This window comes from Orbicella faveolata, unplaced genomic scaffold, assembly GCF_042242905.1.
Source record: "Orbicella faveolata isolate gen_17 unplaced genomic scaffold, um_ofav_v1 contig_46, whole genome shotgun sequence".
Lineage (NCBI taxonomy): Eukaryota > Metazoa > Cnidaria > Anthozoa > Scleractinia > Merulinidae > Orbicella > Orbicella faveolata.
The window spans coordinates 21,754,943-21,771,663 of record NW_028301576.1 but is presented as its reverse complement, the minus strand read 5'-3'; the positions used below and the strand labels follow the sequence as shown (position 1 = coordinate 21,771,663).

Sequence of the window (16,721 nt, the reverse complement as noted above, 5' to 3'; positions counted from 1 at the left end):
GAAACCGGGATAAGCTGTTGCTTGGTGAGGCACTTGGCTCGTATGCAGACTTGCCTTTACCTTTATTATCATACTACAATGCGTCTTTTTAATCTCACAATTAATGCGAGACATGTTTTACTTGTTTCTTTGTCTATTGCAGAGACCTATCGGGAAATAAATATATGTTATTTGCCGGCTGGGAGGTCCGTATGGTGAAAAACTGTGACCGTGGTCTTGAAAATGTTGCCTGAAGCCGCAGGCCGAGGGCAGCATTTTCAAGTCCGAGGTCACAGTTTTTCACCATACGGACCGACCCTAAGCTGGCAAATAACATGTTTATTTTTTTCTCCTGCGGTAAATTGGTTTTACAGATTACAAATGGGTTTGTTTACGCAACTCTTGTCACTGAATCGGCTTCCACGCCGTCTACTAACGATTTGTAAAAAATCTCGGCAACGAGCGAGTAACTCAGATAGTACACAAAGAAAGATGTATTAAAGAACAGATTTTTTTTGAACTACTTTATGTTAGTTGCATTTATTTCACCAGTTAAGTTCTCCAAAATTGTTTTTGCGGTGTGAAATTTCGTGCGAAGTTTGAAGTTTTACTACAAAAACAATTTCTGTCAGTCGTTGCTTTTAAAATCACTTGAAATCAGACTTTTCTACCGTAAATTGAATAGCAGAAAGCGAGGAAATTCATTAAGTGTATTCGACAGAAATTCTCCTAAATACAGCAACGATCAGCGGGGTAAACTCGACTGAAATTGACTCAAATTTTATAGCGAGAAAAACCCAGGATTACGCACCATTACAGCGCCAAGCTACAAACAACCCAGCACACTTTCACAACTTCAAAACACTCAATTCAATTTACTTACAGTGACTTTCCTTGCCATTTTAAAGTGAACAGAGATAAACTTTCGTTGATTAATCGTCGATGGACGTGTAAAAAAGGCAAAAGATTGACAACTACCGCCAACTTTTAAGAGCAAAATTTAGGCTGCGAAGAAAAAATCCGGCCCGTGGGCCGTATTGTAAAAAGCTGGACCGGTCACGTGCGTATGATTAGCCAATCAAATTCGAGGATTTAGGAATCCGGCCCGCTCAGATACTTGAGAAAAAAATAATATTCGGAATTTGACAGTGAATGTTTTCTCCGGTTTAGTGAACTTAAGACTCCTGTAATTATATCGATTGACGTTTTAAAAAGCAACTGCTTAATTCTAATTACATCGTTCAAGTTGTAATATAGTTCGACATTTTCCGAATTTTCCTCTCGAAAGGTTGGACAATTGCTATGATAGGTAAACCCAAGGGTTTTATGATTATTTTATGTACAAAATGAAAGACTGTTTTAGTGTTCCTATCGGGTTGTAGCAACACGAGTGGAAGTGTACAAGAACGAGAAATTCTTTGGGAACACGAGCCGATACGCATGCACGGAGCTTAAAAATTTTGCCAAAGTTCTTACAGTGTGTTTAGTGCTGTTGTTATTTTCGGACATAAACGAAAAACTGCATCTTAGTACGAGTTAACGCTATTCAGATTGGATTTATCTTTAAGGCCAGAAAAATGCATTAGTCAAAGTTTGACGTAGAATTCGATGAAAAAAATGTCCTTATTTTATCGTGTTCAGAGATATTATCTGACGCAAGTGGACTGAACTTGGTAATAGAGGGTGTTTTCAAAATTTTCCACATGGACAAAAGACGGTTTTGCATTTTCATTTTTCGTTACTGTACGTGACTGAAAGCTTAAGACATTTAAAGTTTTCGAAATCACTTTCAGTAATGTCAAATACATTCTAAATGAGTGGAGTCGTGTCTATTTATAGTCGAGCCGTCTTCGAAGAAATCATGTCCTGAAAAATGAGAAGTTATCCTTACCGGAAGATAACATACCTTACACGGTAAGAAGTCTGAATATGCTCACCAGAAGAATAATCTTATGTGCACTTCTGCTGCTTGAAAGAAGGGAAGGACGTCGAGTCGTCATAACCCGAAATAACTCGACGAAATTTGCTGTTCAAGAAGTCGACTTTACTAATGATACGTTTTAAGCGAAACACGTGTGCAAACAAAATAAAACCGCGCACAATTGAACCAAAACAAAAGAAATGAAAAATAAAATGATACAATGTATGTCTTGTTCTATGAACGAAAGCAGTCTTAAATATACTTTTAGGCATGTGATACATTTTAAGCGATACCCTCGTAGACACAAATAACACTACGAACGCGTGCAATGTATATCTCGTTCTACAAACCAGTGCACACAAATGATGTATGTTTTAGGTAAAATACTCATGTAAACAAGCGAAATTACAAACGCATACAAAGTAAAAAATAAAATGAAATAATAATGATGATAATAAAAACTACTATCATCATCATAACATTAATTAACATATTCCATACAAATTGGTATATGCAAGGTAAAAGTAAGTAAAAGAAATAAACTATTAAAACCTATTTCAACAGTGTTTACATAATGGCTCCCTCCTGGGTTTCAACGTTAATATCGGTATATTACGAGGTAAAAGTAAATAAAAGAAATAAACTATTAAAACCTATTTCAACAGTGTTTACATAATAGCTCCCTCCTGGGTTTCAACGTTAATATCGGTATATTACGAGGTAAAAGTAAATAAAAGAAATAAACTATTAAAACCTATTTCAACAGTGTTTACATAATGGCTCCCTCCTGGGTTTCAACGTCAATATCAATGTTCTTAAAGTCACAAAAGGCTTTCCTTCTAGCTCTTGAACCTCTTAGGCAGATTACTGCGGATCTTAGTAAAGCGAGGGATGTCCTTGCTCTTATCCAGGAGATTGTTTTAGCATAATGTTCTCCTTTCTTGATGGAGATCAGCTGCGCCAGTCTGGAATGGTACTGCAAGCACTCGTTTCCCATGCCGCCTGTTGACGTGAAAATAAGGGATGTAAAAGTTCCTTGTTCAATATCCAAAACCCTCCTCGTGTAAAGGCGCTTCTTCTCGTTCTCATGATTGCGGTATATCTGTTGGAGCTCTAGGTCCCTATACGAATCAGCATTAGGGTGACAAACCCTCAAGTCAAAGAATGCTGATCGTTGGTTCTCCCAGAACCCGCGCGCATGAATATCTAATCTCGCATCTGGAGCTCGATTAGAACCTCTTCCCAGCTGTTCACCCGAGATGTCTTGCAGGACAGGCTCAATAATAATAATAATAATGATAATAATAATAATAATGATAATAATAATAATAATAAATAAATAAATAAAAATACGTGTAACACTACTGTAAAGTGTAAACCAAGTCGAGAGAGAATTATGCTCCATGAATGTATAGCTGGCGCATACAAAACGAACCTGCACTAGGCATGCCTCGTTCTATCATCGTGTGCAGATTAAAAAGTGACACGTCTTTTTTATGGAAACACATATGCGTATGCAATCTCTAGCTTAACACAAGAAACTTTAACATGTATGCATGTGTACTGACCTTGTTCCAAAGGCGTGCAACGCGGAATATAAACAGAGTGACTATCCAACCAGATCGTGATGATCTTCACGTCTTAGAATGTTGCGGAAATAGTAAAGACATGGATTTAGACTGAATGAAAGCACTCAGAGGGAAAGCGAATTGTACTATTTGGAAGCAAACATTATGCAGGAAAACAAAAGCATAATTGTTAACAAGCCTATCTTTGACTGGCTTTTTTTTTACTCCTTGTCAATGAAATTTTGCGATTTTAAAATCTTAAGCAGTTAAATTTGGAAGTTCTAGAGATCTTTTTTTTTCTGTTCTGCGGTTTTTCGCCGTTTCAAAAATCTTTTGCTTTTATCTTTGGCAGTTCAATTTTATTGACAACAGAACAACATGAAAAAAGTTATTTGCTGGGTTTGGACGGTCCATCTCGAGAGAAATTTTGCGCTAGGCTTTGAAACAACCTTCCGTCGGCTTTCGGTCTCGGGCCGTGCTCAAGACCGCGCTCAGGTAAAGATACTTTCGATAGGGACCTCCCGCCGACAAATATCATACATTTTTTTTTTCCAAGAGGCGCACGGTAACGAATCTCGCAATCTGATTGGTTTTTAACGCGGTCCGGAATTTCCTATCTCTGACCATGGCATGCTATCAATACAGATGTGCCTGTAACCATACAAATAACGAAATTAAGAAGGCCAAGCGCAAATATTTTGCTGCAAATCTTCATCATCTTCTTGCAGTAAATCGAAACCTAGAAAAAGTGGCATTTACTTAACAATCTGTTCTCACGACATCCAAACAAGGTAAAGAATATTTCGGAAAATAAAATTAGAGAACAACCGATAACTGAATCTCCTGCGATGGCCGAAGTATTAAATCTGTATTTCTCTAGCATTGGTGAGAGACTAGCCTCACAAATACCGCCGTTTAACATAGAACCTGAGTGCTATATCGAGCCAACTGAAACTGCCTTTTCTATGAAAGCTTCGGCAGTGAACGTAGTTCGCAAACTGTTACTAAAACGTAATGAAAGGAAACCTATGGGCCTAGATAACAATCCAAATAAGTTTTTGAAAATGGCTTCCAACATAGTGGCACCATCGCTCACACAAATAATTATAAAGTCAATTAGCACTGGTTTGTTTCCAACTGAGTGGAAATTAACAAGGGTGACCCCTATTTTCAAGAAGTGAAAAAGGGACGACCCAAACAACTTGCGACCAATTCCTCTCATTCCGACAGTCGCAGAATTTTTGGAAATAAACTATATACGACCAGTTTTATGAATATTTTATCATTAACAACTTACTAACTCACTGCCAATCTGGATTTCGATCTCTACATAGTATACTTACTGCATTGATTAAAGCCACAAATAGCTGGTCGGTCCACATTGACAGTGGTCAACGGTGTTATCTTTATCAATCTCAAAAAGGCCTTTGATACCATTGACCATAGCCCCCTCATACGGAAGCTGCATAAATGTGGTGTTGCCACGAGTAGTCTCAAATGTTTTGAATCATATTTCTTCGACGGTAGCCAAAACTGCAGCATAAATGGCCATTTGGCGGGCGTTGCCCTAGTTTCTTGTGTTGTCCCAGAGGGTAGCAACCTTGGACCCCTACTACTCTTAGTTTACATTGATGGTCTGTCCAATTACCTCAGTTCAGCCTCTGCGAGGATGTTCGCTGACGACACAAATATAACCATAGCGGCCAGTGCAATAGCTGACCTTGAAATTGTCGTTAACTTAGAGCTAAGAAAACTTATTTGCTGGTTTGTAATCAATATGCTAAGCCTTAATGTTTTTAAGACTGAATTTGTGGTAATTGAGTCAAATTAACGAATACGTGCTCTCTGGAATAACCAAATTAATACTCATATCGCCGGCAAATCGAACGAAAAAGTTAAAGAAGCCAAATCAGTGCGCTTGGTAATTGACGAACACCTTTCATGGACAAGGCATATAGACGAAATGAGCAACATCAGAAGATATCCTCAGCCATAGGCGCCCTTAAAAGTGTAAGATTATTCATCTCTGAAAGTGCCGCTCTCGAAGTTCTACCAAGCGTTGAATTTACCTCACTTTGGCTACTGTAGCTCTGTTTGGGATAAACTCAACGTTACCTTAAGAAAGTTCGCGCGAAAATTTTCCAGTCGACGGATTCTTTTGATTCCTTTACTGCACTCAGATAATGAGATACTTGTGTTAGAAATGCGAAAAAAAAAAAGAAAAAAAAATGGGGGTCACCTACTTCGTTTCAGAGATAAAGCGTGTGGAAAACTACCCTGATTTTGAAAAAATTGGCACACGTACTTTAGCATGGTCTACGCGGGTTTAAAGTTTAAAATATTCAAGGTGAATCAATGAAGGTGAACGATCTTATTACATCTTATTTTATAGAAGTGGATCTGTTGCGTAAATAGTTCCAAATGATGCCAACGTTTTCACAAAACTTAACTCCACCCCACAGATAAACGAAGAGCTAAAAAGAATGGAATTCGACAATAACGCCTTCCAAACTAAAATGTGGTGTTCCAATTTGATAAAATTCAGAGTAAATACTGAGAACCACTTCAAAAATGGCTACTTTTTCGGTGTAAAATAGAAACCTGTCTCGGAGAAAAGTTATTTTTACGTTGCAGGCTTGGAAGTTTCGTTGGAAATGAGTGCAAAATTGGCCTAAAGTGAAACGTAGAGCTTAGGCGGAAATCTATGATTGCCATTTAATTCCAAAGACGATATTTGCAATATACTAAGAATCTTAAACTGGTGTTAAAACTCAGAGGAAAAGTTTCCCTGTTTGCAAGGAATGAAAAAATTCTTCCGAGCAATTTCCTATTCTTTATTTGAACTGAAATGTAATGTTTAAGTCACGCATAAGAAACCAAATGATTTTTTTGAATTTCTTGTCTCGAGAGGTACCTCCATAGAAAACGATTCAAAATTTCTGATCCCCCAAACAACACTAGAAAGGGTTCAGAATTTCTGATCTCCCAAAGAACATTAGAAAAGGTTCAGAATTTCTGATCCCCCAAAGAACACCAGAAAGGGTTCAGAATTTCTGATCCCCCAAAGAACGCTAGAAAGGGTTCAGAATTTCTGATCTCCCAAAGAACATTAGAAAAGGTTCAGAATTTCTGATCCCCCAAAGAACACCAGAAAGGGTTCAGAATTTCTGATCCCCCAAAGAACACTAGAAAGGGTTCAGAATTTCTGATCCCCCAAAGAACTCTAGAAAGGGTTCAGAATTTCTGATCCCCCAAAGAACACAGGAGAAGATTCAGAATTTCTGATCCCCTGCAAAGCCAGTGTTACATCCAATGTAGCCACATTAAATCATAACACTGAAGACAGGGTTTAGATCTTGCTGCCTGCCTGAACAATGTCTAATCAAAATATTTTTTCTTCATAACAATATTCAATGAGAAATTTTATACAAATATAGCATAATTCTTAACAGATTCCATACACTCAGATTATACTGAGAGAGTGATGAAGAACAATTTTCTTCACAGCAGTCTATTAATATAAGTAACTGTAAACATCACACATTGTATTACAATGATCTATGCACTTCAAAATTACAGTAGCTGTAAGTTTAAAAAAACAATATCAAACAGTACCTAAGAGGATAGGAAAGTTCAGAATTGATCAAAACAGTAAGATTACTCAAACTGCACAACTGTAGGCATAAATGCAGACTCCACTTTCTCTGTCAGAATTTGCCCACCTTATGTGAAAGAAAAATTTCTAACAATTTCTGTTTAACATGGAAACAAGGCACCTCACTGTTATAAAACAAAAAGAGCATTCAGGAACACTACAGTACATTACAGGGATGACAATTTAAGACTGCAATATACATGAACATTTAAATTTGCAGTTGATACATTTAAGTGGGTCAATGTACTCTACATACATGTATACAGTGTCCTCCAAAAACCTGTTGTCATATAGCAGAGGCCATGGACTTTAGCTTTGCCCAACACGTTTTTACATCTTCAATCTAACTTTTTGAGTGGGCTACCAGTTCATTCACACTTCAGTTACGCAACCAGTTTAACCATGCTCAAAGGAGAAGAGTGTGGGTAAAATTGTTTTTATAAAGACCTGACAGATATGGATGCAAGTATTGTAGCTAATGCTACAAGCAATTCTATTCTTTCTTTTTTAATTTGGCATACTCATCTTGGAGATGTTTCCTGGTAGCTGGCAATAGTTTGCTGTCCTCAGTTAAAGAAGCCCTCCCAAAAACAATCATATCTCATTACTAGTTTATTACTAACTTCATGCTACTTGCAACTATCTCATTCCTGGTTGAGGGATGTAAATCTCTATTCTTTTTTCTATCCAAGAGGTTTTGTAGATAGAGGATAGCTATCTTTGACATGGCTTAAAGCTAACTAATATCTATCTATCAGATAGTTAGGAAATAGATTGACTAGCTAAAAACTAGCTTCCTGTGTAGATAGTCAACAGATACTTAGATGGCCTATCTATCCACTAACTTGTCTATCCAAAAACCACCACTAATGTAGTAAGCCAAAACCTAGGCTTTCTGAAGACTATTCCTTACATTGAACAATAAAACACTATCCTATCTAGTAAAAAGATAGCCTATCTGAAAACTACCCATCACTCATATCGTACTGTGATAACCTACCCAAAACCCAGAGATAGTAAAAAGACAGCAGCCAATCTAAAAAATTATCCATCACTCATGTACATGCAGCACTTTAATATTTACCTAACCAAAAGCTTTCTTAGTCACAGGTGGTGAAACTATAGCTAACTATTGAAAACTCTTCATTATTCATTTTATATGGATCTTTGATAACTGCTCTTCAAATCCTAAACCTAAGTGAAATCTCTGTATTTACATAGGAAAATGTATAAATAACTAATAGTTTTATTTAAACCTGCTACAGTTGTACATTAAAATTTAATACCAAAAACCAGGCACATCCAGATGCAAAAGGAGGACAAAATCTGGCTGGAAATGAGTTTCCATTATGTTGCGATTTATCACAAAACTTACTTAAATTTAACATATATCCTTCTAAAATCCTGTTTGAAACACTTCTCAGCTACTTAAATTGGAGTCTAGTAAATGTTTACATTCTTCAGTAAATTTTCATGAAATGTAAACAGATTTCATGACCGGAAAAGCACAAAATATTCTTGACATGAATTTCAAATTTCAATTACAGGAATTTCTTCATGAAAGTATTTTTTTCAATTAATTTTATCCATGAATCATGGGTTTTTCAAATTATGGCAAGACTTATGAACAAAGGTCTGGAAGTGGTTAAAAGTAATTTTCCGTAACCTAGCTGTGAATTATATCTGCTGTTCTAAATAACCTCTATTTGCATAAAGAAATGCCAAATTATAAAGGACCTTTGGAACACTGCCCAATTAAAGAGAACTTCAACCACCCTAATGAAAATAACATCAGTCTTTTGCAACTCAAGTAATAAGTGGCAAACAAATGGTCTTGATAATGTAATATGCACATCTAACATAACCTCAAGAGCACCACCATCAACCTGAAAATCAAAAAGGTGAAGGATGTTGCTTTTTGATATCTTGTGTTTTAGGTGTTGTATACTACATATGTATGTCCAGTTGATCCTAGACAAGATATACACCAGATATATAAGAAGTATATGTAAACTACATGAGAGAGCTCACATTTATTGCACTTATTGTACTTTTACAATGAATGATTTTCCCAACACGAACTTGTTAGTATATTGTTGCGTTGAATACAGTTGCTTTCATAACTCCTTTAGGAAATAAACATTTGTATTCACGAACTCAACAAGACTTAACAGTGTGTTAAAGCATCTGCATCTTCTGTAATCTTCCACGATCAATTTAACCGGCCAGAACGTTTCCAGTATTTTAAGAACCGTCACAAATTATGCAAGAAAATCAGTTTACCTTGGAAAGCTGCAGGAACCATAACCTTTCTGTAAACCTGACGAGTGTAAGAGAAACCGCCAGCTGCTGGCAAATAGTTTGATTGCCACACTGTTTTGCCGACGAAACTTCATACTTTTCCACCTTTACTGGGATTTGACTAAACTGGAATAACAACGGACATCTGTAAACAATTTGTGACTGCTTTCCAACGTAGAGCAAGGCTATATAATAACAGAGAGCTTTGTTATCGAATCCTAACAACATTGACCACGACTTTGCCCGCCATTTTGGTGTTTCCGTCCGATCCCATAATCCTTCGGTCAATCTGATAAATGAATACTTTTGACCAGCAGATTCCCTTTCCAAAGGAGTCGGTTATTTGCGCGCAATTTCGAATCCAACATTGTCAATAGCAGCAAGAAGCATGGAATGATTTGTCCAAGTTCAAATGAGTATCTTGGTTGCTTCGGTGAAAGAAAGGCAAGTCGCAGAAAAGTAAGTATATCATAATTGTTGCTCAACATTACAGTTAGCTGCTCAATCTTTGAATCGAAAGCAATGTTGTGGCTGAAGAAATTTCGTTGTTATATTTATTTCGCGATCACTGAAACACAAGAAAAACGTTTGTTCTGATTTTATTAGCACCCGTAACGAAGAAATTATTCACACGCATTTCCTATGTATGAAATGCTTGCATAATAGCTTGTTAGTGTGCTTTTTGAAGAGGTAACTTAAAGTTTACACTGAATTGATTTGAAGCTACAGATCACGCTCGATACACTTCACTACCGCATTGCCTACATACTGCTCACTATTCTTTACAAAAGAATACACTCCCGATCAATTGATTAATGAAAAACAATGTTAATTCTATCGCTATTTATAAGAATATTTAGCTTCAATTGCTTCATTGCAGAGCAGAGGGGAAAAAAAAGGCAAGAATAGCGGCCCTCAATCCGAAACGAACACATTAAAGCAGAAAACGGAGGTGGCGCAGACGGCAGCTGAGTCCTGATTAAAATTCTTGTTATCTTTGATGTGGACTTTAAACAACAGCTCGTAATTCTGGAGCCTAAATTCATATCTTTTTGATTTGAAAATAAAACCTTTCACTGTCCGAAATGAAACTGCAATTTTTGTCTCGATCCTTTGGCGTGGTTTCAAATCGTTATTAATAATGACCTAGCTGTGAATATTTCATTTGTGTACTTTTCTGATGCCCTTTACTCTGTGATCCTTTTGTCTGTAATGTGTTTAAAGTTACTATCCAATCGTTACTTTTTAGCTATCAGACATCTAGTTAATTTCTTGTGAATTATAAATAGACGGCCATTTCTGTCCTGTCACCTGACAAGGGGGATCAGAAATTCTGAATCCTTTCAAGAATTATGGGTAGATGACCGTTTTGTTCTGATAAGTTATGCACTGGGGGATCAGAATTTTTGAATCCCTTTAAGTCATGTGGGATCAGAAATGCTCTTTCTATCATGTTAGCAGATTTGGTGGGGGAGGGGGATCAGAAATTCGCAATACTTTTAGAACCATGAACAGATAGCCGTTTTTGTCCCGTGAGGTGATGGGGATCAGAAATTCTGGATGCATTTAGAATTATAAATAGATGACTGTTTTGCTCTGACGGGTTGTGGACTGGGGATCAGTTTTTTGAAACTATTAAAGTCTTGGGGGATCAGAAATTCTGAATCCTTTTAGAATCATAGATGGATGACCGTTTTATTCTGATAAGTTGTGGGCCGGGAGATCAGAAAATCTGAATCTCTCAAAAAAGGAAAGCGCGATGGGTGCACGATCTTTTTACATTAAATTGTACATTTTGGTGAAATTGGATGTCTGGTCCCTGGCGGACTCAACTGAACACTTCTTTTTCTCCTTCCAATAAGCCAAAACCTTTCGGAAACACAAACTTTTTCGGCATCAAATACCAGTACCCTTCGGAATTTTTCCAAATTGGAATGCCACATTTTAGTTTGGAAGGCGTTCAATGCATTTTTTCACTCCAAAATAGGCTGCCAGGGTCATTACCAAGTCCAGTTATGACACAAGTGCCAGTTTGTTTTGTTAAATGGACTCCGCTTGAAAAATCTTTCCACGCGCGGAAAAAAAAAAAAAAAAGATTAAGGCAATGTAGATGTTTAAACTGAACAATTGGGTGAGTGGGGTCGGGGGTGGAGGTGGGGGGCTTACTCCGGCGTTCCTGCAAACTTTCTTAGCATCCGCAGTACACCGTATAATCTAAGAAATTCTGAGCTCAAATTAGACTAACCCAAGCCGCGCACAGACTACTGCAAGCGTGGCTTTGGCTAAAGCGGGGGCGTTATTATGGAATATTGCCCGCTTATTTACGGAAATCACACTCTCTCCGACGCTTCAAAACGGAAATTGACCAACTTTATAACAACTGTCAATCAGGCTCCCACACGGAAATCTTGTAAAATAATATACTTATAATTGAACTCCTTTTTAATAGTATTGTAATGAAATTGATATAGTGATTGCACAAGCTATGATGCGCGTGCTAAAATGTATAACGGTTGAATTTGAATGTATACTCGCACGAGTTCTAAGACTAAGAGACGGTTATATGACCAGTACGGGACGCGCAATGTACTCGTAATACAGCGTATATAGGGGACTCACGTGATGGAGTGGCCGGTGTGTGTTAGTAGACTTGCCATGTACAAGTAAGCTAAAAGTTGAGAGTCGAGTAATGAAACCGTTGGCTGTTGGACTCCTTGATTGGAAGTTTTTGTCGCCCGCGCGCGTTACACTATAATAATAATTCACTGAAGATTTTACCGTGTTGAAATAAATAAAGTATGTATAACTATGTAAGGTATTAAACGGGGAGAAGAGAGGGGTGAAATTTGTCGTGTTGATCAATTTTTGTGTGTAAAATAGCGGCAATCCCCCACCTTTTCCCTTTTCATACTTCCATCGACGATTAATCTACACAAGTTTATCTCTATTCACTATAAATCACCATAAGTAAATTCAAAGGAATCTTTTAAGGTTGTGAGTTTTTTTGGTTGTGCGCTGTAATTGGGCGTAATCTTGTGCTTCTCACGACGTACAATTTTAAATTATAAAAACTAAGTCAATTTCAGTCGAGTTTACCTCTTTGATCGTTGGTTGGTTAGAGGTGAACAAAAAGCAATAAATGTTAATTTGTAAGATATGTATCTCTTCTTTAACGTATGCTTCTGTGTCTAGTATGTAAGTTAGTCGTTACGAAGAGTTTTTAGGAATGGTTTGTAGACGGCATGTAAGCCGATTAAAGGACACAGTAGCAAAAACAAACCCACTTACAGTGTAAGCCAATTTACCGCAGGAGAGAGAAGAAAAAATTGTTATTTGCTGGCATAGGGTCGTCCGTATAGTGAAAAACTGTGTCCTCGAGCTTGAAATTGCTAACCCCGTCTAGCTGCCTAGGGACAAAATTAAGCTTAAAAGTGAACATATTAGGTCGTTGGTTACTCATATCCACTGTCTAGTTCAAAGTCTGGCCTCCCATTAATTATTATTCTGTCCAAAAGATATCTATTTTGTCGTGACTTCGTCTATATCCCAAGAAAAAGTGCTAACCGCAGGGGATTTGAAAAAGCTCGAACGCATGGAGATGGTCCTGGGAAAGACAAAATTGTTTTGGGCATACTTCGCAGCCCCCTCGAGCGCAGAAGAAAAATAACTAGTAAACAAAAACGAAACGCCTGCAGACGGATTAATAGTTATTTCTTTCTTTCTTTCTTTCTTTCTTTCTTTCTTTCTTTCTTTCTTTCTTTCTTTCTTTCTTTCCTTCTTTATTTATTTATTTTACACCTGTAAGTATATAGATTAATATTTTAAATATTATGTGCTAAATTCCAATTACATCGTTCAACTTGAAATATAACTCTCCATTTTCATAATCATATTGTAGCCAGCAGTAACTTTGACAGTCTCAGTGAAACAAAATGCAGGACCATAGTTACGAATGTCTATGAGTATCTTTCATATTCAGGCCCAATTCCTTTCGAGAGCTTAAAAACAAATGTAAAATCGAAATTACATGGCCTCAAAGTGTCCGCGGTTGCTTACAAGAACGAGTAAGCACTGAGTTTGTACGGCAGTTCACACGGGTTTTGTGAAGGCGGTCGTAAATTGACCTGTCCGCTTACGAGAGTGTCCGTTCAGGGAAGTTCCATTGTATTTGGTTAGACGTATGGTCTATAGGATCAATTCTAATAACAGTAAACTTTGTTATCATATTACAAAGTGTATCCATAATCTCACCACTATTGCTAGATATATATTTTTTACTCGTTTCTTTATCTATAGCAGATACTTATCGAGAAATAATATCTGAAAATTGAAAGAAAATGTTTTCTTCGGTTAGAGCAACGCTTCACATTTCAATGCCATTTTCCTCAATGTTAATCTGATCTAAGTAAACATTCAGTTGAATCAGGATGAACAAGGAAATGCCCACCCCACCCCACCCATCCCCTCTTTTTTTCCACATTTGGTCAGGAAGGTGGCGGTTGGAGGATGGTCGATGACATCCTCTTTTGATTTTTCTACGAAGTCACGTAGAGATTATTTGTCATAGAAAATATGAAATGTGTTATTGCTAAATCAGTTTTCTAATAACGAAAGGAAAGAAACCTCGCTCTGATGCAACAGAAGAGGGCTGAACTAGCAAAAACTGTCGGCATGAGCTTCTTGTTTTAGGCTGTCTAAGGTCACCAACCGTCTGCCAGTTTTAGTCACTATTATTTGTAAATACTCATGGTACTTTCTGGTACGCTTTGGTAGCATATCAGGTGAGTTTCGTCGATTGGCGACCGAAACCTAACAAGCCTGTTATGCTGACGAAGCTTTACAAACAGGACATGATTCGGTATTCACTCTTCCCAAATTCGGCCAAGTGACCATGATAACGCAGCCATATCAGGTCAGTGACTTGATATCACACCGTGTCAGGACAGTAGGCACGGTTTCTCATTTGTTGATTGCTAATTTGGGTGCCTAGATGATCAAATCGAAGACAGGCAAAAAAAGAGCGGTCTGAGTTTATTCAATAGAAGGACGGCGTCTATTGCGCGTTTTATTCCAAGATGTTTTTTTTTTTAGAAGAATTACCACGCTGGTGTTGTATGTTATTTATTTATTTAGTTTATTTATTTATTTATTTATTTATGTATTTATTTATTTATGTATGTATTTATTTATTTATTTATTTATTTGATTCAATGACAGGAAAAGCTTTCTTTAAATCATTATGATGGACTCATTCCAAAGTCTGGCTTCCCATAAATTGTAAATTGGCCTCAGGTTTTAGTGAAACTTCGCATATCCATGTCATGTTCTCAGTGTTATTCTAATCTAAACAAAACCTTCCAACATAGCGATAAACAAGCAAATGCCACTCCACCCCATCTAAAGACATGACAACTATTCTCCATCCAGAATTTAGCCCTGAACCGAGAGAAGATCAAGGTTCAAGGTACTTACCTTGCTCTTGCTCCAGAGGACAAGACGGTTGGAAATGTTTAAGTAATGATGTGTACCTTAAGAAATGATTAAATAAAAGTTAGGCGTTACAAATATTATTTTACACTGTGTACTCTTAAACTCGATATTGATGCTATGTATTTTTTTTTTTTTTTTTTGTGCAAACTTTTGTTTTGGTCTATCGCAGATACCTGCAAGGAAGTAATATTCAGAATTTACATGAAAATGTTTTTTCCGGTTTGGGGAGCTTGGAGGGGCTGTAAGTATATCAATCAGTGTTTTAAATTCTAATTGATAAATTCCATTTACATCATGAAAACACATATTTATTCATTGTTTTTAAACTGGTGTTTTTGTCTATCGCAGATACCTACAAGGAAATAATATTCAGAATTTACCAGGAAATGTTTTCTCTGGTTTGGGGAGCTTGTGGATTCTGTAAGTATATCAATCAGTGTTTTAAATTCTAATTGATAAATTCCATTTACATCATGAAAACACATATTTATTCATTGTTTTTAAACTGGTGTTTTTGTCTATCGCAGATACCTACAAGGAAATAATATTCAGAATTTACCAGGAAATGTTTTCTCTGGTTTGGGGAGCTTGTGGATTCTGTAAGTATATCAATCAGTGTTTTAAATTCTAATGGTAAATTGCATTTACATCATCCGAACTCCAACCCTTGACTTCTGTTTTTTTTTTTCAACATTTTCCTCTCGGAAAAGTGAGGCTTTAGTGAGCTTGCAATGCTTGTACAGTATATTGAATAACGTTTTAAATACTGGTAGGCCAACGATATCCTTAAATTCTAGTTTGGCTCCGAAAACTAGGGGAATAAAACAAAACACGTTATTCATTCATTCGTCAACCTCGATCTGATTTATTTTTTCTCACCCCTCTCACCCCTGTTAAAGGTAATAACTAAGGTACAAAACTACCCCCTCTACCCCGTTTTTTATTTCTGGCCAACTTCAAATATGGCTATTCCCCGCATTGAGTTCATGTTAAAAAATGTTAAAAAAATGTTCGATGTTGTTGTGTATAGTGGTCAATGGATACAGGATATATAGGCCAGAAATTAAAAGGATATGGCTTACTATTATTGATTACTCGTTGATGACCTATTGATTACTCATCGATTACCCATCATTACTCATCAACTGTCATTGTGCACTAATATAACAAATTTCTTGCTTTTTGGTACCGATATTTTGTAAATTCTTTTAGTGTTTGTCTTTTATAACAGACGATCTTGTTTACGTAATTACGCCTACACTTAAGGTCAAACAACGTACCAGTATGTCGAGACATATTTAAGAGATGGTAAGCGTGCAACGTACAACTATCAAGTTATGGATGCACGCGGGAGGTTTCTAAGCACTAAAGAAGCGTAAGAGTCACACGGGGCGATAGCCGAGTGCGACTCTAGCTTCTTGAGTGGTTAACCAACCACCCAAGTGCATCCACAACTGGGTAGTTGCACGCTGCACGGTTACCATTTCTTTGATAACATTGAGACTTTTGAGATAAACCGCGATAAACCACGCGAAAATGTGTATTCAACAATCTGACAAGTCGACATATCAAAATTTTTCTTGAATAGCGGCGAGGTAATAGTTTCTCAGGCAAACAAACAATTTCAAAGTGCTCATTTAACCTAAATATCAAGCTGACAACAAACGGAAATGGCAGTCGGTAAAAGCGTTTCTCAAAAATTCGTTAAGCTAAATTTAGATCAGTTTACCGAAGAATTGAAAACAAACTGCACATGGTTGAAGCTTTTGGTGGTTGAGCTTTCTATCCTTCACGGCCTCTTCGACGA

General features: G+C 37.0%; 1 protein-coding gene and 1 long non-coding RNA gene across 2 annotated transcripts; both read right to left on the bottom strand.

The window, feature by feature from the left end:
• Positions 1-2,406: 2,406 nt before the first annotated feature.
• On the bottom strand, positions 2,407-3,305 carry LOC149098874 (uncharacterized). The gene has a single exon (XM_089276734.1). The coding sequence runs from the start codon at positions 3,303-3,305 to the stop codon at positions 2,670-2,672; it is 636 nt and encodes a 211-aa protein (XP_089132860.1). The 3' UTR covers positions 2,407-2,669.
• Positions 3,306-6,942: 3,637 nt separating this feature from the next.
• LOC149098873 (uncharacterized) lies at positions 6,943-9,675 on the bottom strand. Its single transcript, XR_016203991.1, has 2 exons — positions 9,407-9,675; positions 6,943-9,009 (listed from the first exon to the last, which is right to left on the bottom strand). It is a non-coding gene; the product is annotated as an uncharacterized LOC149098873 (long non-coding RNA).
• Between the last annotated feature and the right edge of the window lie 7,046 nt (positions 9,676-16,721).

What these genes read in the sequence shown, in the direction of transcription:
- LOC149098874 (XM_089276734.1), bottom strand. Translation starts at nt 3,305, where the DNA reads ATGGAGCATAATTCTCTCTCGACTTGGTTTACACTTTACAGTAGTGTT.